At 44.7% G+C, this 23,329-nt stretch overlaps 1 protein-coding gene across 1 annotated transcript in view; it reads right to left on the reverse strand.

Annotated features, from left to right (window-relative positions):
- The window catches only part of LOC120030233 (receptor-type tyrosine-protein phosphatase delta-like), a 176,217-nt gene that overhangs the window by 12,083 nt on the left and 140,805 nt on the right, over positions 1–23,329 (reverse strand). Inside the window, exons 22-25 of the mRNA XM_038975579.1 lie at positions 14,883–15,006; positions 11,805–11,980; positions 4,378–4,497; positions 3,956–4,110 (exon numbers count right to left, since the gene is read on the reverse strand). Of these exons, the coding sequence (XP_038831507.1) occupies positions 3,956–4,110; positions 4,378–4,497; positions 11,805–11,980; positions 14,883–15,006 (575 nt within the window). The remainder of the gene's footprint in view (positions 1–3,955; positions 4,111–4,377; positions 4,498–11,804; positions 11,981–14,882; positions 15,007–23,329) is intronic.

Genomic DNA, 23,329 nt, shown 5'->3' on the forward strand with positions numbered 1-23,329 from the left:
CCCACTCTAACATGAACCTTCAATGTCAGTCTGTGCTGTACCTGTTGTTCAAGTAGACAGAGTACGAATCATACAACCACCAAAGAGTATGTCTGTCGCAGCAAAAAAGGGACACATTTTCCCATCTAAATGATGTCTCTTTAATTCTCCCAGCATTGAACCAGTCCTGCTCTTTGAGAGACGCAAAGAGCTGCAGAAAGGGCTGGCGATCCCGGTTACATTCAATCATGTCCGTTGTGACTTCTCCCTGTGAACCCATAACGCCTGAACGGCCCTGGTTCCAATAGGAGCACAACGGTCCGCAACCCTGTGGGTCACTGAGAACAGAATGGAACTGCTGAAACACAGAACCTAGTTCAGTGCTCCGTGGGGGTGGGTGGGGGACTTTTACAATATGCGCCCCCCACAAGAAACGATGACCTCACCTCATGAGGAGAGAGAGCGAGCGAGAACACATGGATGTACTTTCAATAATATCCTTCTTCACTGCTCCTTGGGGGAAATATTGGCTGATGTCCACGGCTGGGTTTGGGAAGTTTTCCACGTATGATATAAAGTGTTCTGTTGAAATATAGGGATAGTTAACTTTGATCCTGTGTTGTAGGACATTTCCATTTTTCTCTGAAGCTTTGTTGAAAGCTCGATCGTCAATGTTGGCCACAGGACTTAAGATGCAATCTCGCATAGGCCTACTTAAAGTTACTCTCTAATGAGCTTCAGACAGTAAACTGAGCAAACTCACATTAGTCAATCATTTTACTAGAGAACTTGGCCATAAAGTGAACTTTTTACACACTGTGATTACAATGGGAATATAATACTGTGGGAAGTCGTACAACATCAAATTGAATAATGATAATGTAATGATAATCCAATTTAATTGTTTTGTCACTCATTATAAAAAACACAATTAAACTCAAAACCCCAATGCTCCTAATTGCCATGCACTGCCTGTCACGACTTCTGCCGAAGTCGTTGCCTCTCCTTGTTCGGGCGGTGTTCGGCGGTCGACGTCACCGGCCTTCTAGCCATCATCGATCCATTTTTCATTTTCCATTGGTTTTGTCTTGTCTTCCCACACACCTGTTTTCAATCCCATTCATTACCTATTGTGTATTTAACCCTCTGTTTCCCCTCAAGTGTTTGTCAGAGATTGTTTTATGTCAAGTATTGTTTTCTTGTTGTATAGGTGTGCGACGGGTCCTCGTACCCATGTTTATTTGATATATGTATATTTTCGTGCTTGGAGCATATTGAGTGGACATTTAGTAAAAGTCTACATTTAAACTCCGTCTTACTCTCCTGCGTCTGACTTCCATGCCACCTATACACACTAATATGACACTGCCTGGCTTCAACAGGGAAGACATTTTTTATGAACCAAAGACACAAAGCACTTTGAAACCAGGCGAGACAATGTTAAAAACAGAACACCAACCACTTTTCCTCATTGTCGATGACTGTCACGTTTTTACAACGCATGTCATCCAAAGTAATGTTAAGGTGGCTAGCTCGCTATTGAGCATGACTTAAATTCGACCATCGATGTGAAGGTCTGAAGTGGATAGTAGACAGACAGAGTGACAGTGACCATTGGTTTCTGTGTGATAGCAATGTCAAATCTGGGAGGCTCCTCTACTGTCCCGTTCGTAATGTGCACTCTTGAAGCCTGGGTAAATTGGGGTCTCTGTCTGGGCGTGACAACAAAGCAGCTAAATCAATAATAGCACTTGAGACACGGTCGACTTTGGTCAGACATTAATTCTGCTCCTTCCACTCCAGAGGCCATTACAGATTAAATTATTGTATGTGTGTTGTGTGTGTTTGTGTGTCAAATTAATTCTGCTCCTTCGACTCCAGGGACCATTACAGATTAAATTATTGTATGTGTGTCGTGTGCGTTTGTTTTTGTCGATGCGTGTTTGAGAGAAAGCCTCTAATGAAAATATGTTCAGCAAACTGTCAAAAGAAATTACACTGATTTGTGTTGTGTGAAAGCTAAAAACAATGTTTCTTTAGGATTGGTTCACACCCACACCTACTCTGATTATCTCTTTTGGTCAGTTTGAGTGTTGCAACACTGATTTCTTACAGGGAGCATGGAATAAGTGTTTTCCTGCAAACAATAGCCTGGCCAGCTAATTAATCAAATGCCCTAGTGACTGTACAATGCAGTTAATTATACGGCACATTTGTTTTTCCTTAACAGCTTTCCCTTAACAGGGAAAACCCAGCCAACTGTATATTATTTGTGTCGTTGTTCAGCCACGACTCCGTGAAACATAAGATATTACAGATTTTAATGTCCCGTTGGTAGGATAGTCTTGAACGGAGCTCATCCAGTTTATTCTCCAGTGATTGCACGTTGGCCAATAGAATGGATGGTAGAGGCGGGTTACCCACTCGCCAACGATTTTTCACAAGGCATCCCAATCTCCGCCCCCTGTACCTCCGTCTTTTTTTCACGCAAATTTGGTCCTGGCCTCAGAGAAACAGAATATCCTTCACATCAGACTCAATAAAGAAAAAATCTTTGTCCAGTTCGAGGTGTGTCATCGCTGTTCTGATGTCCAGAAGCTCTTTTCGGTCATAAGAGACGGTAGCAGCAACATTGTGTACAAAATAAGTTACAAACACATAAAATAGCAGTTGGTTAGGAGCCCGTAAAACAATAGCCATCCCCTCCGGCGCCATTGTAATTTTTTATTTTTCCTGAAGTGTGCACTCGTTCACTATGTACACACAAATCTAAAAGCATTGGATTAGTGGAGGCAGGGCTAGTGGGAGATCCCCCCCCCCCCCCCATATTTATTATACCAGTAATTTCCTTCAAATCAATAAAGGGAAGTGAACACTTTGGAAGAGATAAGGAGAGATAATTAGAATGTAGCCTTAAGTTAACATTCTGATGCAAGAATTGAAATACAAAAATGGAGGGATGGAAAAAAATATAGATTTTCAAAATGGTGGTCTGACAAGGCATAGGGGATGTGGTATTGTGTGAGATGCTTCCGTACGGATTTGAATCTCTACACTCCCTTTATCTGATGCGGTGGCGAGGCATTAAAATACCCACCTTCTGAGTGACATTAACTCCTGCATTCTGGTTCGCCGTAAAAAGTCTGGATTTTTCCATTTAAACTGATTCTGCGACTAGGTCTAATTAACTCCAGCTTGTAGTAATTTGTATTCTTTGGTAATCCCTTTTATTGTACATTCTTCAGACATAAATTTGTATCTTCTTGCTTACTCTATCTCAGTTTAATTTTCTGTCCCCCTCTCTCTCTCCCTCTCCTCTGGCTCTCTCACACGACACACACGCACACGCACACGCACACACACACACACACACACACACACACCACACACACACACACCAGAGCCTCCTATAACTCCCCAGTCTGAAGAGAGGCAGACGGCTACATTCTTCTTTTGCCTCTGTCTGGAGTTTATTCCTTCTTGTCATTGGAAGTGAGAAGTAAGTGCTTTATTTCGTATTTTATTTTGTAATAACCCCGGGGATAAGCTGGATACTCATGGAGCGCTGATGCATGGATGTTAGTGTGGGGAGGACAGGTGTTTGGGTGTGTGTCTGTGTGTGTGCGGAAGGGATTTACGTTTCTCCAAGGGCACTGACACCGGTAATCCTTACTCTGTTGTAGTAAATACTTTCAGATTGAGAAGAAAAAAACATCCAACAAAGCTAGTAGGACAACTCCCTCCGGCTCTCAGTCGGTGATATGCAGCTCATGTCATCTATTCCCGCCCCTCCTCCTACCCTCCACCTCTTTCTTCCCTCTTTCTTCGCTCTCTCTTCCTTGTCGCATTCTCTTTCCCTCTGTCATTTTATCTATATCTGTGACAACGCTTGAATGATGAGTAACAAGAAGACCTAGTCCTTAGCTCGGCAGGCTAACATAGTCTATGATAGTGATATCATGGGAGCCTTGCTTACCTGCAGTGTACCACCATGGGCCCTGCATCTGGGGGGTTACAGGCTTTGACCCGTCTGAGGAAGGCCAAGAACGGAGTGGGGTGCTCGGGTACCCCGTGGTCCGGCCAGGCCGTGAACTGGAACTGCCTCACCTCTCTCTTCTCACTGGAACCATTCTGATAGACAGAGGGGAAGTAGGCTATATACATGTATAGAACACACATTGGGCAACATTTTAAACAGCAGCGATAATACTTCAATACCTTGAGGAGGTGTGGTCCCTCATCTCAACCACACTGCACCAATGATGTCAGGGGATTAGAGTAAAGCTACTGCCCGTGGCTACGGTTATCCGTTTAATTCAGTTCAACTAAAACCCAAATTGGGTGTCTGACTTCCAGGTGAAATAAAGGTTCAATTAATTATGAAGAAATCAAACGTACTTTATAAAGTGCAAATGTCCTGACACAGTATGTGGCCAGCTCAACCGTGTCCAACAGCGTCACCTGGATGAGGCCGTAGGTCTCCGTCCCTCTAGTGGGCCAGTACTGGTCACATTTCACCTGAGATTGATAGAAAACGTCACATTAGACAACTGGTTTGGTCACAACTTCTAACAACTCTGTATCTAACCAGTTTCTAATATACATAGGCATCATTGCACCTATTATTTTTGAGAAGGAACTAATTACCAACTTTGCTTTGTTTGAATAATGAGTCAAATAACCAATATCTGCTATATTTTCAGTGTACAAATAATTAATCTGAGAGGGTCTGTGCACCCCTTAGTTTCAATGGGCAGGACTCCCCTGCTACACATCCCCAACAATTGTTGAATCACAATAAAGTTCATATCCGATCTGATCCTCAATGCTCCATTTCTTCCCTCTAACTCTCTGAATCACTGTCTGAGATAGAATAGACCCTAATAGACATAACTGGCAAATACTCATCCAGCTTCATAAAGGAAAGTCAATACAAGGCAAACAGGAAAGCGAGGCTGCCAAGTCTTTCCTACGCTGCTGTGCTGACTTGTGTGATTTCACAATGGAGGAAACAGGCCCAGCGAAGACGTTCCACTGAAGCCCGACAGTGCTATTTGTTAGCCTGACAGGCTCTATAATTACAATCTTAACCACAGTTTTCCAATCACATTACAGGCACAGGTTTATTATGATTATAGCGTTTTTGTTGCCGAGCGAACAGCCAATAAAAAACTACTTCCATTACAGTATTGTCATTTCGCTGCCAGAGGAAAGCACAGTGAACTCGAAGAGTCCTTATGCAGATGCCTTACCTCATACACTGTACTACCCTCATCTTACATACAATGGAAGCTAATATATTGTTGCTGAAACTAAATCGAGACAAATCAAATCAAATTTGCCACATGCGCCGAATACAACCGTGAAATTCTTACTTACAAGCCCTTAACCAACAATGCAGTTCAAGAAATAGAGTTAAGAAAATATTTACTAAATGAACAAAAGCAATAAGAAATATATCAAAAAGTAACACAAGAAAATTACATAACGAGGCTATATATAACGAGGCTATATACAGGGGGTACCGGTACCAAGTCAATGTGTGGGGGTACAGGTTAGTCGAGGTAATTTGTAAAATGACTATGCATAGATAATAAACAGTGAGTAGCAGCAATGTAAAAACAAAGAGGGGGGGGGGGTCAATGTAAATAGTCCAGGTGGCCATTTGATTAATTGTTCAGCAGTCTTATGGCTTGGGGTAGAAGCTGTTAAGGAGCCTTTTGGTCCTAGACTCGGTGCTCCGGTACCGCTTGCCGTGCGGTAGCAGAGAGAACAGTCTATGACTTGGGTGACTGGAGTCTTTGCCCATTTGTAAGTGTACATCTGACACCACCTTGTATTTACATTGACCCCCCCCACTCAGAGTAGTAAGTTGGTGGTTTGAAGATATCCCTATAGTGGTGTGGGGGCTGTGCTTTGTTTGGTAAATTGGGTGGGCTTATATCCTGCCTGGTTGGCCCTGCCTGGCGGTATCGTCGGACGGGGACACAGTGTCTCCCGAACTCTCCTGTCTCAGCCTCTAGTATTTATACTGCAATAGTTTATGTGTCGGGGGGCTAGGGTAATCTATATCTGGAGTATTTCTCCTGTCTTATCCGGTGTCCTGTGTGAATTTAAGTATGCTCCCTCTAATTCTCTCTCTCTCCCTCCCCTCCTGGAAAACCTGCTGTTTTTGACTCTCTCTCTACCGCATCTGCTGTCTCTAACTCCGAATGCTCGGCTATGAAAAGCAAACTGACATTTACTCCTGAGGTGCTGACCTGTTGCACCCTCTCCAACCACTGTGATTATTATTTGACCCTGCTGGTCATCTATGAACGTTTGAACATCTTGGCCATGTACTGTTATAATCTCTGGCTACCCCTCAAAGCCTGGTTCCTCTCTAGCTTCCTTCCTAGGGAGTTTTTCCTAGCCACCGTGCATCTACATCTGCATTGCTTGCTGTTTGGGGTTTTAGGATGGGTTTCTGTATAGCACTTTGTGAAATCGGTGATGTAAAAGGGCTTTATAAATACATTTTATTGATATAGGTCCTGGATGCCAGAAAGCTTGACCCAAGTGATGTACTGGGCCGTAAGCACTACCCTCTGTAGCCATACCACGCGGTGATGCAACCGATCAGGATGCTCTTGATGGTGCAGCTGTAGAACTTTTTGAGGATCTGGTGACCCATGCCAAATCTTTTCAGTCTCCTGAGGGGGAAAAGGTTTTGTCGTGCCCTCTTCACAACTGTATTGGTGTGTTTGGACCATGATAGTTTGTTGGTGATGTGGACACCAAGGAACTTGAAACTCTCGACCCGCTCCACTCCAGCCCCGTTTATGTTAATGGAGGCCTGTTCGGCCCTCCTTTTCCTACAGTCCAAGATCAGCTCCTTTGTCATGCTCACATTGAGGGAGAGGTTGTTGTCCTGGCACCACACTGCCAAGTCTCTGACCTCCTCCCTATAGGCTGTCTCATCGTTGTCGGTGATCAGGCCTACCACTGTTATGTCGTCGGCAAACTTAATGATGCTAGTGGAGTCGTGCTTGGCCACGCAGTCGTGGGTGAACAGGGTGTACAGGAGGGGACTAAGCATGCACCCCTGAGGGACCCCAGTATTGAGGATCAACGTGGCATATGTGTTGTTGCCTACCCTGACCACCTGGGGCCGGCCTGTCTGGAAGTCAAGGATCCAGTTGCAGAGGGAGGTGTATACTCCCAGGGTCCTTAGCTTAGTGGGTACTATGATGTTGAACGCTGAGCTGTAGTCAATGAACAGCATTCTCAAATAGGCGTTCCTTTTGTCCAGGTGGGAAAGGGAAGTCTGGAGTGCGATTAAGATTGCGTCATGTGTGGATCTGTTGGGGCAGTATGCGAATTGGATTGGGTCTAGGGTTTCCGGCATGATGCTGTTGATGTGAGTCAGGACCAGCCTTTCAAAGCACTTCATGGCTACCGACGTTAGTGCTACGGGGAAGTAATAATTTAGGCAGGTAGTCTTCGCTATCTTGGGTACAGGGACTATGGTGGTCTGTTTGAAACATGTAGGTATTACAGACTTGGTTAGGGAGAGGTTGAAAATGTCAGTGAAGACACTTTCCAGTTGGTCCGTGCATGCTTTGAGTACACATCCTGGTAATCTGTCTGGCCCCGCGGCTTTGTGAATGTTGACCTGTTTAAAGGTCTTGCTCACATCGGCTATGGAGAGCGTGATCCTGAACAGCTGGTGGTCTCATGCATGCTTCAATGTTGCTTGCCTCGAAGCGAGCATAAATGGCATTTAGCCCGTCTGGTAGGCTCGCGTCACGGGGCAGCTAGCGGCTGTGTTTCCCTTTGTAGTCCGTAATAGTTTTCAAGCACTGCCACATCCGACGAGCATCAGAGCTGGTGTAGTAGGATTCAATCTTAGTCCTGTATTGACGTTTTGTCTGTTTGATGGTTCATCTGAGGGCATAGCGGAATTCTTTATAAGCGTCCGGATTAGTGTCCAGGATCATTGAAAGCGGCAGCTCTAGCCTTTAGCTATGGCTTCTGGTTGGGATATGTATGTAAGGTCACTGTTGGGATGACGTCGTCGATGCACTTATTGATGAAGCCGGTGACTGAGGTGGTATACTCCTCAATGCCATTTGATGAATCGCGGAACATATTCCGGTCTGTGCTAGCAAAACAGTCTTATAGCGTAGCATCCGCGTCATCTGACCACTTACGTATTGAGCGAGTCACTGTTACTTCCTGATTTAGTTTTTGCTTGTAAGCAGGAATCAGGAGGATAGAATTATGGTCAGATTTGCCAAATGGAGGTCGAGGGAGAACGTTGTATGCGTCTCTGTGTGTGGAGTAAAGGTTGTCTAGAGTTTATTTCCTCTGGTTGCATATGTGACATGCTGGTAGAAATTAGGTAAAACGGATTTAAGTTTGCCTGCATTAAAGTCCCCGGCCACAAGGAGCGTTTTCTTGTTTGAGCATTTTCTTGTTTGCTTAGGATTTATACAGCTCGTTGAGTAGATACTGTGGTCTACAGCTTATCATGAGGTATTCTACCTCAGATGAGTAATACCACAAGACTTCTTTGATATTAAACATAGCGCACCAGCAGTTATTAACAAATAGACACACACCCCCACCCCTCGTCTTACCAGACTTAGCTGCTCTGTCCTGCCAATGCACGGAAAAGCCAGCCAGCTCTATATTATCTGAGTCATCGTTTAGCCATGTCTCAGTGAAACATAAGATATTACAGTTCTTAATGTCCCGTTGGTAGAATAGTCTTAATCGTAGATTGTCCAGTTTGTTTTCCAATGATTGCACATTGGCAAAACATACGGAGGGTAGTGTGGGTTTACCTACCCGTTGGCAAATTCTTACAAGGCACCCCGCCCTCCTCCCCCTTTTCTCTGTCTTTTCTTCACGATTTGGACCTAGTCTCGACAAAGCAGTATATCGTTTGCGCCGGACTCATTAAAGAAAAAAATCTTTGTCCGGTCCGAGGTGAATAATTGCTGTTCTGATGTTCAGAAGTTATTTTCGGTCATAAGAGACGGTAGCAGCAACATTATGTACAAAATGAGTTACACACAATGCAAAAAAACTAACAAAATAGAACAGTTGGATTGGAGCCCGTAAAACGGCAGCCAATCCCTACGGCGCCATTATCTAAAAGATCGATACAGAAGATGGGGGCATTAGTTAGCAACAAAATGAAGCATATTTCATCATCAAATGTTGTCAAACAATGCGCTAAAGCTTGACAAAGGTCTATGAGGCAGATTTTGTATATATTCACAAAATTATGAGTCATTCTTATGTGATACTTCATTATCTAAAGCAACTAACAACTAGAACCAGACAATGGTCAAAACATGCACTTGGGTCTACAATATACAGTGCCTTCAGAAAGTATCCATACCCCTTGATTTATTCTATATTTTGTTTTGCTACAACATGAATTCAAAATGAATTACATACATTTTTATAATGACAAAGTGAAAATTGTTTTTTTTGCAAATGTATTGCAAATTAAATACAGAAATATCAAATTAACATAAGTATTCACACCCCTGAGTCAATACTTTGTAGAATCACCTTTGGCAATGATTACCCTTTGAGTCTTTCTGGGTAAGTCTCTAAAAGCTTTCCACACCTGGATTGTGCAACATTTGCCAATTATTATTTTCAAAATTCTTCAAGCTCTGTCAAATTGGTTGTTGATCATTGCTAGAAAACCATTTTCAGGTCTTGCCATAGATTTTCAAGATGATAAAAGTCAAAACTGTAACTCGGGCCACTCAGGAAGATTCACTGTCAGTGTCTGGTGAACCAGGTTTTCCTCTAGGATTTTGCCTGTGCTTAGCTCCATTCTGTTTTATCCTGAAAAACTCCCCAGTCCTTAACGATTACAAGCATACCCATAACATGATGCAGCCACCACTATGCTTGGAAATATGGAGAGTGGAACTCAGTAATGTGTTATATTGGATTTACCATATTGCTTTGCCACATTGCTTTGCCACATTTTGTTACAGTATTACTTTTGTGCCTTGTTGCAAACAGGATGCATGTTTTGAAATATTTTTATTCTGTACATGTTTCCTTCTTTTCACTCTGTCATTTAGGTTACTATTTTGGAGTAACTACAATGTTGTTGATCAATCCTCAGTTTTCTCCTTTCACAGCCATTAACCTATGTAACTGTTTTAAAGTCCCCATTGGCCTCATGGTGAAATCCCTGAGTGGTTTCCTTTCTCTCCGGCAACTGAATTAGGAAGGACATCTGTATATTTGTAGTGATTGGGTGTATTGATACACCATACAAAGTGTAATTAATAACTTCACAATGTTCAAAGGGATATTCAATGTCTGCTTTTTTTATCTACCAAAAGGTTCCCTTCTTTGAGGCATTCAAGAACCTCCTCTGTCTTTGTGGTTGAATCTGTTCTTGAAATTCACTACATGACTGAGGGATTTTTCAGATAATTGTATGTGTGGGGTACAGAGATGAGGTCATTCAAAAATCATGTTAAACACTAATATTGCACACAGAGTGAGTGAGCAACTTATTATGTGACTTGATAAGCACATTTTTACTCCTGAACTTATTTAGACTTGCCATAACAAAGGGGTTCAGTTTTAAATGTTTTATTAATAAAAAATATAAAAAATTAAACATATTTCTACTTTGACATTATGGGGTTTTGGATGTAGGGCAGTGACAAAAATCAATACATTTTAAATCCAGGCTGTAACACAACAAAATGTGTAAAATGTAAAGGGGAGGGAATACTTTCTGAAGGCCCTGTAGGCTAGAGAAGAGTGAAAGCAATCCATTCACAACATCTGTTCAGACAGTTCTTCTAGGTAATACAGTAAAATCGTAAGGTGGAATACATGGAATTGTTCTCCTCTTGAGAGTATAAACAAGTAATTAATGATCTCTAGAGGAGGAATTGTGTGAACGTAGTGAACTTGCAACTTGTGGAGACCATGCAGTCTTTGTTTCTTTGTGATTTCAAACATACATAAGAGACCTTGCAGTGTCAGACAAAGTGTTTGCCTTTTAACTTTGAAAGAGTGAAAAGTGCCATGTGCTTGGTTCTTGTACCGAATGACTGACATTTTACAGTTAGCATTACAGTTAGCATTAACATGCTTAAAGCAGTGCTGCTGGCTAACCTAGTGACCATGCAACTAATTGCAATAACGGTATAGCAGCACTAATACTAAAAAGAAGAAAAGGGAAAGTCATGTTGTGGCAAATAAGTGAGTGAGTGACATCCATTGGAAACAGAATGCAAGATGTCTTGCCTTAGAGAAGAAATATGAGGGCATCTGAAGGAACATGACAAAACACACATAGAAATATGAACACAGAATGAAAGGAGGAATGGGTTCTAGGAAAATGTTAAATGTTGTATTTGCATCACAGAAGCAAATGGTTAGCCATGATGAGTCATGGGTTAGGCTATGATGTTGCTGTTTGAATGAAGCTTGGAAGTAAACAATGGAAAATAGGCTAATTGAATTACACCTAATTTGGTATCTGAAATTATATTCCAGTATGTTTGCTTTACAGACCACATACACTGATATCAAAATGTAGACGACTGAGGTAGAATATATAACGAAGACATAATTATATTTAGACATGTTCTACTTTACAAATCCAATGATATGACACTTCTGCCATATATTTAAATGTACATTTGTAGAATTACTCCATTTTGTTTCGGCGACTATGGCTAATGTCAGGGTAGGATAAAATGGATCTGTGTAACACCTAGACCTGTGCATGACAATCAAATGAATAATGAATCCCATAGGGCTGATTCCAGATCTGTGCTTACCCTGGACCTCTCCTCCAGCTTGGTCATCATGACGATGTTGGCACTCCGCTGTTCCCAGATCATCCTCCAGAAGTCACCAAATGTCTCGGGCAGCGAGCCCTGCGTGGCGATGTATGCATTCTGCTTCCTATAGCCGTCAATGTAGTTAGAATTGATGTAATCACTTCCAGGGATACCTAGAAAATATGAGGGAAAGTGATTAGAATGGATGGTGTCTGGTTGGGGGGGGGGGGGGGGGGGAGTGGTGTGTGTGTACATACTTGTGTGGGGTCTGTGTGTGGGGAGTGATTAACTTTGGTTGTACGACAGACGGGGGAAAAACGATGAGCGACACAACAGTGGCTTTGGCTTTGATTGGGATCAATAGCGTTAGTCCATCCACTAGACTAGCAGGTACTGTGAAAAGTGAAGTCACTCTGCTAGTGCTTAGAGGTTCAGACCCCTGCTACTCAATACCTTGAGTTGTTTTGACATTGAACAACACTTAATCCTGACTGAGTTCTTTCTGACTAAAAGGGCACAAATCCAGAGTTAGTTTACTCAGCCAGGAACTACCCAGGCATACAGTCTAAGTGTACTGTGTTTTTCGTTTAGGCTTTGCCATTGTGTGCCTTTTGTGTCATCCATCCACACAAAATGGCTGCCTACTAGTTGAATCACTGTGTCAATTGTTATCATACTCTTGAATGTAACTTTGATGACTCCAAAAAGAGCATTTCCGCTATCTACAGTGAAACTTCAAGGCGGAGATAAAGTTTAGCTTTGAAAAAAACCTCCGCCCCACCTCTCCCCTCAACCTCACAGAGAAAAACAAACAACGAAACCAGGCAAAACTGTTTTTCTTCCACAACCTCCGCCTACTCTCCTTTTCTCACCGGTTGCTAAATGAAAGCAGTTGTTTTTTTTTCCAATCCGGGGAGAGGCGAAGACGGAGCTGACAGCTAGTCAATGCTTCAGGACTGGCAGTTGGGGGCCCAGCGCACACATGGTCTACCAAGATAAGTCTCATCTGCATGGATGCCACGTTTGCATAGCCAGCCGCCCGTGCTCCAACTCTCCCCCCTTTCATCCACCACTCCCTCTTTCTCCCAGGTAACTTATTCAGTGCAAAAAAAAGAAGACTAGAAAAGAAAATGTGAGCTCATTCAAAACCCGACATTTCTTACGCGTCTTTTTTCTCCCTCCCTTCCTTTTCCCTGCTAAACCTTTTCATGCAGCCGTTGCCTAGCTGTATATTTCCATAATGGACAAGGGATAAAGACAATTAAGCCCCCAGCTTTCAAAATGAAAGGGACGTGTAAGGAAAAAGAGACATTATTATGGTTTAATGAAAACAAGACAGTGTCTGGAAGCATATTTGGTTTCTCTGCAGATGGCCGGAGTGTCACTCAGAATTTGTGCAAAACGCATCCATCTGCTTGCAAAACGTTCAATACCGTTATCAAAAAGAAACACAACTAATAACATGGTGCAGATATCAAACTTACTGGCAAACAATCAAAGAATCACCTACATATTTGGCAATGTGTCTTAAAAAAGGCTAAAAGTGGTGTTTGTGGTTGGAATTTTAATGGTTATCCGTTTTACGAGGCATAATCCACACTGAAGTAACTTTTGGTAAAAGCCCTCTTTTAGAGTTCTATGCTGGCCTGTTCCTTCAGGAAAGAGGCCATGAGTCTGCTTCTCTCTGCTAATACATCATCGGCCTGCTATCACAATTTATGACGGTATCATAACGTTCCAACAATTGGAGAATAACCAGTATACCTGGACATTAAAAGCTCCTCGATCAAGCACAGAAAACCATAATTAGGATATGTTGTGATCTCCATTTTAGTTGCACTGACCTTTTGAGAAACAGCTGGCCAGTGACTCAAGTTGGTCCACTTAGAACTGCGTCTCAACTGAGTTACAAATAAAGTATAGTGGAAAACTGACTATACAGATGTTTGCTTACATAACGTGCATTCATCTGGTGAGGAATGTTACAATGAAAAGAGACAAATTTTGATGAATCGTTCGGAGTTCAAAGTGGGGGGGAGACACGTAGGTTGGCCAACTAAAGTCCTGTGGCAGCGTACAAAGGAATAAATCAAGTGGTCTTCATGTCTGGCTTATGGAACACAACTATAACAACATGTTGTGGACATAATTAATGACTATGAGTCAATAGATGATGCTGAACGTGTTGTGTCAGTTACAATCATCTGACATGACTGTTTATGACATCTGTTAGAACACTATCATGACTTTGTTATGTGGGTCTATAACGACAGAGTTATAGTATCACCCAATTCCCCTCAATACAGTCAACGCTAATAGCCTACCACACATCAGCGGATTCCAAAAGCACCCGAGGAAAACGTCCTCCATTCGAATCCCGACAGTCAGTCGCTAGCTTGGTGAGCTACTTATACAGACATGTTCCTTACGCCAAAAGAACTTAATCTAAGAAGTCCTGGTTGCCAAAGGCTTTGTTTGGAGCTCCAGGGGGAAGTCCCACAAGCCTGTCTGGCAGAGTAGCGGTTTCCTCCCTCGCGAAGGCTTCGATGTGGCCGCACAGATGTGTGTTTATGGCTTGTTAATGGGGTCCATCAACACTCTCAGCTGCATGAGCTTTCTGGGAGACTGCAAAGGGCCTCTGAATGTCTTTATTTATCAGTTTTCTTCCCATTAGCATCCATTTACTGGCGCGGAAGCGCCAGTTTGTTTATGTTATTTTTTAAATGTTTTCTCTCTATGGGAAATATTCAATGGAATTGGTTAATTAGTATGTATGTATGTATGTGTGTGTGTGTGTGTGTGTGTGTGTGCGTGCGTGCGTGCGTGCGTGCGTGCGTGCGTGCGTGCGTGCGTGCGTGCGTGCGTGCGTGCGTGCGTGCGTGCGTGCGTGCGTGCGTGCGTGCGTGCGTGCGTGCGTGTAACAAATAATCGTTAAACCAAATTCCATGACCGTCACAGCCCTAGATACCATAGCTCAGTGTATGCTAGTACTCCTATGGCACAGAAGACAGTGGTACTGTATAGAAGTAGACAGTCACTTGACAGTCAATTCAAGGCAAGGGGAGAGCTGCTTACCGTCAATAGCCGACAGCAGGACTCTGGCGTGGTCGTATGCTATCACGTTAGCATATCTGTTCTTTGGTTTGTTGACTTCCAGGTTGGAGTTCTCCCACGTGAACTGCTGCCCGGGATCGATGGACTGCAAGTAGAGAGAGATTATATTCATTACTTTCCTTCATCACTTACAGTAGTATATTTTGCTCAATACCACCATTTAGCTCCATTTCCCAGACAAGGACTATGGATTCAAACTAGGATCAATAATAGCAAAAAAGCTATTTTGAAGCACTGTGTAGGTTCTTTTAGTCACATTTAAAGGGATAGTTCACACAAATTCCAAAAGTACATATCAGTTCAGATCCTCAAAAAGTTTGACAGCTGCACCATTGAGAGCATCTTAACTGGCTGCATCACCGCTTGATATGGCAACTGCTTGGCATCCGACCACAAGGCCCTAAAGAGGGTTTACGTACGGCCCAATACATCACTAGGAAAAAGCTCCCTGACATCCGGGACCTCTATAAAGGCGGTGTCAGAGGAAGGCCCTAAAAGATGTCAAAGATTCAAGCCACCCAAATCGTCATAGACTCTTCTCTCTGCTACCGCACAGCAAGCGGTACCGATGCACCAAGTCTAGAATCAACAGGACCCTGAACAGCTTCTACCCCCAAGCCATAAGACTGCTGAATAGTTCGTCCTGGTAGCTATTGGTTAACTATTTAACTAATAGCTACCAGGACTACCTACATTGTCCGTTTCCACACTAAGTCTTTTGACTCATCACATATGCTGCTGTTACTGTTTTTGATCTTTTATTTGTTTTATTTAACCTTTATTTAACTGGGCAAGTCAGTTCAGAACAAATTCTTATTTACAATGACAGCCTACCCCGGCAAAACCCAGATGACGCCGGGCCAATTGTGTGCCGCCCTATGGGACTCCCAATCACGGCCAGATGGGATACAGCCTGGATTCGAACCAGGGACTGTAGTGAAGCCTCTTGCACTGAGATGATATTTTCAGATCTACCTCAATTACCTCGTACCCCTGCACATTCCCTCGGTACTGGTACACTGTGTATATAGCCAAGTTATCGTTACTCATTGTGTATTTATTCCTCGTGTTATTATTTTTTTTATTTTGTCTCTCTGCTTTGTTGGGAAGGGCCAAATACAATGTCACAAATACAATGTGATTTGATTTACTTGCCCTGTAAGCAGTCTATGGACAAGGTATGACAACAATCCCCATGCTTTGGTTTGTTAACTTCTCTAGGATAGGGTGCAGCATTTTCACGTTTGGATGAAAAGCATACCCAAATTCAACTGCCAGCTACTCATCCCCAGAAGATAAGATATGCATAGTATTAGTATATTTGGATAGAAAACACTCTGAAGTTTCTAAAACTGTTTGAATCATGTCTGTGAGTATAACAGAACTTATTTAGCAGGTGAAACCTGAGGACAAACCATTCAGATTTTTTTGTTTTTGAGGTCACTCTCTTTTCAATGGATTTTCATTGGGAATCCAGATTTCTAATTGACCTTCTTGCAGTTCCTACCGCTTCCACTGGATGTTAACAGTCTTGAGAAATTGGTTGAGGGTTTTTCCTTTGTGTAATGAAGAAGTAGCCCTGTTCAGAACGAGAGTCGAGTGAAGTGTACTTTTTGTTTGAGGCGCGTAACCAGAAAGCATGCTACAGTTTGTTTTAATCCTGTATTGAACACAGATCATCCCTTCTTCAATTTTATCGATTATTTATGTTAAAAAATACCTAAAGTTGTATTCCAAAAGTAGTTTGAAATGTTTTGGCAAAGTTTACAGGTAACCTTTGAGATATTTTGTAGCCACGTTTGAGCAAGTTGGAACCGGTGTTTTTCTGGATCAAACACGCCAAATAAATTGACATTTTGGATATATATCGACGGAATAAAAGGACAATTTGTGATGTTTATGGGACATATTGGAGTGCAACAGAAGCTCGTCAAAGGTAAGGCATGAATTATATTTTTATTTCTGCGTTTTGTGTCGCGCCTGCAGGGTCGAAATATGCTTCTCTCTCTTTGTTTACAATGTTGCTATCCTCAGAAAATAGCATTGTTTGCTTTCGCCGAAAAGCCTATTTGAATTCTGACATGTTGGCTGGATTCACAACCAGTGTAGCTTTAATATGGAATCTTTCATGTGTGATTTAATGAAAGTTTGATTTTTATAGTATTTTATTTGAATTTGGTTGCATTTTTTCTGGCTTTTGGCCAAGTGAGACAGTAGCGTCCCGGCTAAACTCAGATTTTTGGATATAAATATGAACTTTACCGAACAAAACATACATGTATTGTGTAACATGAAGTCCTATGAGTGTCATCTGATGAAGATCATCAAAGGTTAGTGATTCATTTTAACTCTATTTCTGCTTTTTGTTACTCCTCTCTTTGGCTGGAAAAATGGCTGTGTTTTTCTGTGGCTATGTACTGACCTAACATAATCGCAAGGTGTGCTTTCGCCGTAAATTATTTTTGAAATCAGACACTTTGGCTGGATTAACGAGAAGTTTATCTTTAAAATAGTGTATAATACTTGTATGTTTGAGGAATTTTAATTATGAGATTTCTGTTGTTTTGAATTTGGCGCCCTGCAATTTCACTAGCTGTTTGTTAGGTGGGACGCTACCGTCCCACATATCCCAGAGAAGTTAACCTGGCCACTGTCTCCAAATTCTAATGTTTTAGCATTTGTGGAACAAAGCCAATGCAAGTCAAAATCCCCAATATATGTCATTTTGTAATTTGGGGGAACTATCCCTTTAAGCTTGACAGTATTTAAACTCTTTAGGAATCTCAGTTTGAAACTAGGACCGCGTTCACATGCCTTAGCAACTATTTTCCAACTCCTCCTGGGTTATTTTGACATGTAGCATAACAGACATTTTGTGTAAGTGACAAGCGCTGTTAAATTTAGCTGTCCCAAGGCTGGTTGGCGCATTCTGTCGGCATCATTTCATCAGTTTCCAATAATATGCTCACATGCATGTACAGTACACTGGTCAGTTTGGTTATGAAATGGAGAAGAGGAGGGACACGACCATTTGACACATCCATTTTCCGACCCATAAATATACTGTACATTTCTCTCAACCTCCAGCATCAGGGTCAGCGCACTTTCAAATGTTGTTTTTTGCCATCATTGTAAGCCTGCCACACACACACTATACGACACATTTATTAAACATAAGAATGAGTGTGAGTTTGTAACAACCTGGCTCGTGGGAAGTGACAAAGAGCTCTTATAGGTCCAGGGCACAAATAATAATATAATAATAATCAATAATTTTGCTCTTTATTTAGCCATCTTACATATAAAACCTTATTTGTTCATCAAAAATTGTGAATAACTCACCCCCGGTTAATGAGAAGGGTGTGCTTGAAAGGATGCACATAACTCTGCAATGTTGGGTTGTATTGGAGAGAGTCTCAGTCTTAAATAATTTTCCACACACAGTCTGTGCCTGTATTTAGTTTTCATGCTAGTGAGGGCCGAGAATCCACTCTCACATAGGTACGTGGTTGCAAAGGACATCGGTGTCTTAACAGTGCGATTTGCCAAGGCAAGAAACCAGAAAATCTGACAGTGGCTTCTGATTAAATTAAATTTCCACAGAATGGCTTGTTGAATTTTCTTGTTCAGATATCGATAAGTGGACTGGAGGCAGGGCATAAAAGGGGTAACGAATCCAGTTGTTTGTGTCATCTGTTTCGGGAAAGTACCTGCGTAATTGCGCACCCAGCTCACTCAGGTGCTTCGCAATATCACATTTGACATTGTCCATAAGCTTGAGTTCTTTTGTGCACCAAAAAAATTATACAATGATGGAAAGACCTGTGTGTCGTTCTTGTTACTGAAGACAGAAAAGAGCTCCAACTTCTTAATCATAGCCTCAATTTTGTCCCACACATTGAATATAGTTGCGGAGAGTCCCTGTAATCCTAGATTCAGATCATTCAGGTGAGAAAAAACATCACCCAGATAGGCCAATCATGTGAGAAACTCGTCATCATGCAAGCGGTCAGACAAATGAAAATTATGTTCAGTAAAGAAAATTTTAAGCTCGTCTCTCAATTTAAAAAAAACGTGTCAATACTTTGCCTCTTGATAACCAGTACACTTCTGTATGTTGTAAAAGCGTTACATGGTCGCTGCCCATATCATTGCATAATGCATAAAGTACACAAGAGTTCAGGGGTCTTGCTTTAACAAAGTTAACCATTTTCACTGTAGTGTCCAAAACGTCTTTCAAGCTGTCAGGCATTCCCTTGGCAGCAAGAGCCTCTCGGTGGATGTACCCAAGTGGCGTCGGGAGTAACTGCTTGCACGTGCGTTACCACTCCACTATGTCTCCCTGCATTGGCTTTTGCGCATCCAGATACCAACACATCTTGACCACCAAAGTCCATGTGATGTCACAAAGCTGTCCAGTACTTATAAATATACTTTAAAATATCCTCTCATGTTGTTCTGGTTTCCAGTCGTTTGCAGAAGAGGATGTCTTCCTTAATTGACCCCCATTAACATAACGGACATATACCAGGTGCTGTGCCAGGCCCACCACGTCTGTTGACTCATCCAGCTGTAATGCATATAATTCACTGGCTTATCTGCAAAGCAGTAATTGTTTCAAAACATCTCCTGCCATGTCACTGATGCATCGTGAAACAGTGTTGTTTGATGAAGATATTGTCTGTATAGTTTTTTGGGCCTTTTCCCCCAGCATTGTCCCAGCCATATCCGCAGCAGCAGGAAGTATTACGTCCTCCACATTAGTATGGGGCTTGCCTGTCCTAGCCAGTCTTACCACTCGAAAATCATCGTTATTCTCGCTCAAAAAACTCATGTGTGTAACGGCTCTCTTTCGGTGAGTGAGTAGACCAAGGCGCAGCGGGTGATGAATACATAATGTTTATTTGACAAGACGGAAAAACACGAAACTAAATACACTTGAATGATAAACAAAATAACAAAACGAACTAGACAGACCTAAACTATGAACTTACATGAAACGAGGAAACACATGAACAGACAGGAACGACCGAACGAACGAGACGAGACAGTACCGTGTGGTGCAAAATACACAGACACAGCGACAATCACCCACAAACAAACAGTGAGACCAACCTACCTTAATATGACTCTCAATTAGAGGAAAACGCAAAACACCTGCCTCTAATCAAGAGCCATACCAGGCAACCCAAAACCAACATAGAAACGGAAAACATAGACTGCCCACCCAAAACTCACGCCCTGACCATCACACACATACAAAACAACAGAAAACAGGTCAGGAACGTGACAGAACCCCCCCCTCAAGGTGCGAACGCCGGGCGCACCAGCACAAAGTCCAGGGGAGGGTCTGGGTGGGCATCTGACCACGGTGGTGGCTCAGGCTCCGGACGCTGTCCCCACACCACCATAGTCACTCCACGCTTCTGTATCCCCCTCCCAATGACCACCCTCCAACTAAAACCACCTAAATGAAGGGGCAGCACCGGGATAAGGGGCAGCACCGGGATAAGGGGCAGCACCGGGATAAGGGGCAGCACCGGGATAAGGGGCGGCAGGTCCTGGCTGAGGGACTCTGGCAGGTCCTGGCTGAGGGACTCTGGCAGGTCCTGGCTGAGGGACTCCGGCAGGTCCTGGCTGAGGGACTCCGGCAGGTCCTGGCTGAGGGACTCCGGCAGGTCCTGGCTGAGGGACTCCGGCAGGTCCTGGCTGAGGGACTCCGGCAGGTCCTGGCTGAGGGACTCCGGCAGGTCCTGGCTGAGGGACTCCGGCAGGTCCTGGCTGGGGGACTCCGGCAGGTCCTGGCTGAGGGACTCCGGCAGGTCCGGGCTGAGGGACTCCGGCAGGTCCGGGCTGAGGGACTCCGGCAGGTCCGGGCTGAGGGACTCCGGCAGGTCCGGGCTGAGGGACTCCGGCAGGTCCGGGCTGAGGGACTCCGGCAGCTCCGGACTGGGTGGCAGCTCCGGACTGTAGGGCAGCTCATGACTGTAGGGCAGCTCATGACTGTAGGGCAGCTCATGACTGTAGGGCAGCTCATGACTGTAGGGCAGCTCATGACTGTAGGGCAGCTCATGACTGTAGGGCAGCTCATGACTGTAGGGCAGCTCATGACTGTAGGGCAGCTCATGACTGTAGGGCAGCTCATGACTGTAGGGCAGCTCATGACTGTAGGGCAGCTCATGACTGTAAGGCAGCTCATGACTGTAGGGCAGCTCATGACTGTAGGGCAGCTCATGACTGTAGGGCAGCTCATGACTGTAGGGCAGCTCATGACTGTAAGGCAGCTCATGACTGTAGGGCAGCTCATGACTGTAGGGCAGCTCATGACTGTAGGGCAGCTCATGACTGTAGGGCAGCTCTGGCAGCTCCTGACTGGCTGGCGTCTCTGGCAGCTCCTGACTGGCTGGCGTCTCTGGCAGCTCCTGACTGGCTGGCGTCTCTGGCAGCTCCTGACTGGCTGGCGGCTCTGGCAGCTCCTGACTGGCTGGCGGCTCTGGCAGCTCCTGACTGGCTGGCGGCTCTGGCAGCTCCTGACTGGCTGGCGGCTCTGGCAGCTCCTGACTGGCTGGCGGCTCTGGCAGCTCCTGACTGACGGACGGCTCTGGCGGCTCCTGACTGACGGACGGCTCTGGCGGCTCCTGACTGACGGACGGCTCTAGCGGCTCCTGACTGACGGGCGGCTCTAGCGGCTCCTGACTGACGGGCGGCTCTAACGGCTCGGGACAGACGGGCGGCTCTGACGGCTCGTGGCAGACGGACGGCTCAGACGGCGCTTGGCAGACAGACGGCTCAGACGGCGCTGGGCAGACAGATGGCTCAGACGGCGCTGGGCAGACAGATGGCTCAGACGGCGTTGGGCAGACAGATGGCTCAGACGGCGTTGGGCAGACAGATGGCTCAGACGGCGTTGGGCAGACAGATGGCTCAGACGGCGTTGGGCAGACAGATGGCTCAGACGGCGTTGGGCAGACAGATGGCTCAGACGGCGTTGGGCAGACGGATGGCTCAGACGGCGTTGGGCAGACGGATGGCTCAGACGGCGTTGGGCAGACGGATGGCTCAGACGGCGTTGGGCAGACGGATGGCTCAGACGGCGTTGGGCAGACGGATGGCTCAGGCCGGCTGAGACGCACAATAGGCCTGATGCGTGGTGCCGGAACTGGAGGTACCGGGCTGAGGGCACGCACCTCAGGGCGAGTGCGGGGAGGAGGAACAGGGCTCTGGAGATGCACTGGAAGCCTGGTGCGTGGTGTAGGCACTGGTGGTACTGGGCTGGGGCGGGAAGGTAGCACCGGAAATACCGGACCGTGTAGGCGTACTGGCTCCCTTGAGCACTGAGCCTGCCCAACCTTACCTGGTTGCATGCTCCCCGTAGCCCGTCCAGTGCGGGGAGGTGGAATAACCCGCACTGGGCTGTGTTGGCGAACCGGGGACACCATGCGTAAGGCTGGTGCCATGTAAGCCGGCCCAAGGAGACGTACTGGTGGCCAGATATGTAGGGCCGGCTTCATGACATTTGGCTCAATGCCCAATCTAGCCCTACCAGTGCGGGGAGGTGGAATAACCCGCACTGGGCTATGCACCCGTACAGGAGACACCGTGCGCTCTACTGCGTAACACGGTGTCTGCCCGTACTCCCGCTCTCCACGGTTAGCCTGGGAAGTGGGCGCAGGTCTCCTACCTGCCCTTGGCCCACTACCTCTTAGCCCCCCCCCAAGAAATTTTTGGGTGTTACTCACAGGCTTTTCGGGCTTCCGTGCAAGACGCGTCCCCTCATAACGCCGGTTCCTCTCTCTCTTTTCCTCCGCTCTCCGAACTGCCTCCAGCTGTTCCCATGGACGGTGATTCACTTTAGCCCATGGTCCTTCTCCGTTAAATACTTGCTCCCAACTCCACAAGTCCTGTATACTCTCCCGTTGCTCGAAATTACGCTGCTTGGTTCTGGATTGGTGGGTGATTCTGTAACGGCTCTCTTTCGGTGAGTGAGTAGACCAAGGCGCAGCGGGTGATGAATACATAATGTTTATTTGACAAGACGGAAAAACACGAAACTAAATACACTTGAATGATAAACAAAATAACAAAACGAACTAGACAGACCTAAACTATGAACTTACATGAAACGAGGAAACACATGAACAGACAGGAACGACCGAACGAACGAGACGAGACAGTACCGTGTGGTGCAAAATACACAGACACAGCGACAATCACCCACAAACAAACAGTGAGACCAACCTACCTTAATATGACTCTCAATTAGAGGAAAACGCAAAACACCTGCCTCTAATCAAGAGCCATACCAGGCAACCCAAAACCAACATAGAAACGGAAAACATAGACTGCCCACCCAAAACTCACGCCCTGACCATCACACACATACAAAACAACAGAAAACAGGTCAGGAA

Source organism: Salvelinus namaycush, chromosome 36 (genome assembly GCF_016432855.1).
Source record: "Salvelinus namaycush isolate Seneca chromosome 36, SaNama_1.0, whole genome shotgun sequence".
NCBI classification, from domain to species: domain Eukaryota; kingdom Metazoa; phylum Chordata; class Actinopteri; order Salmoniformes; family Salmonidae; genus Salvelinus; species Salvelinus namaycush.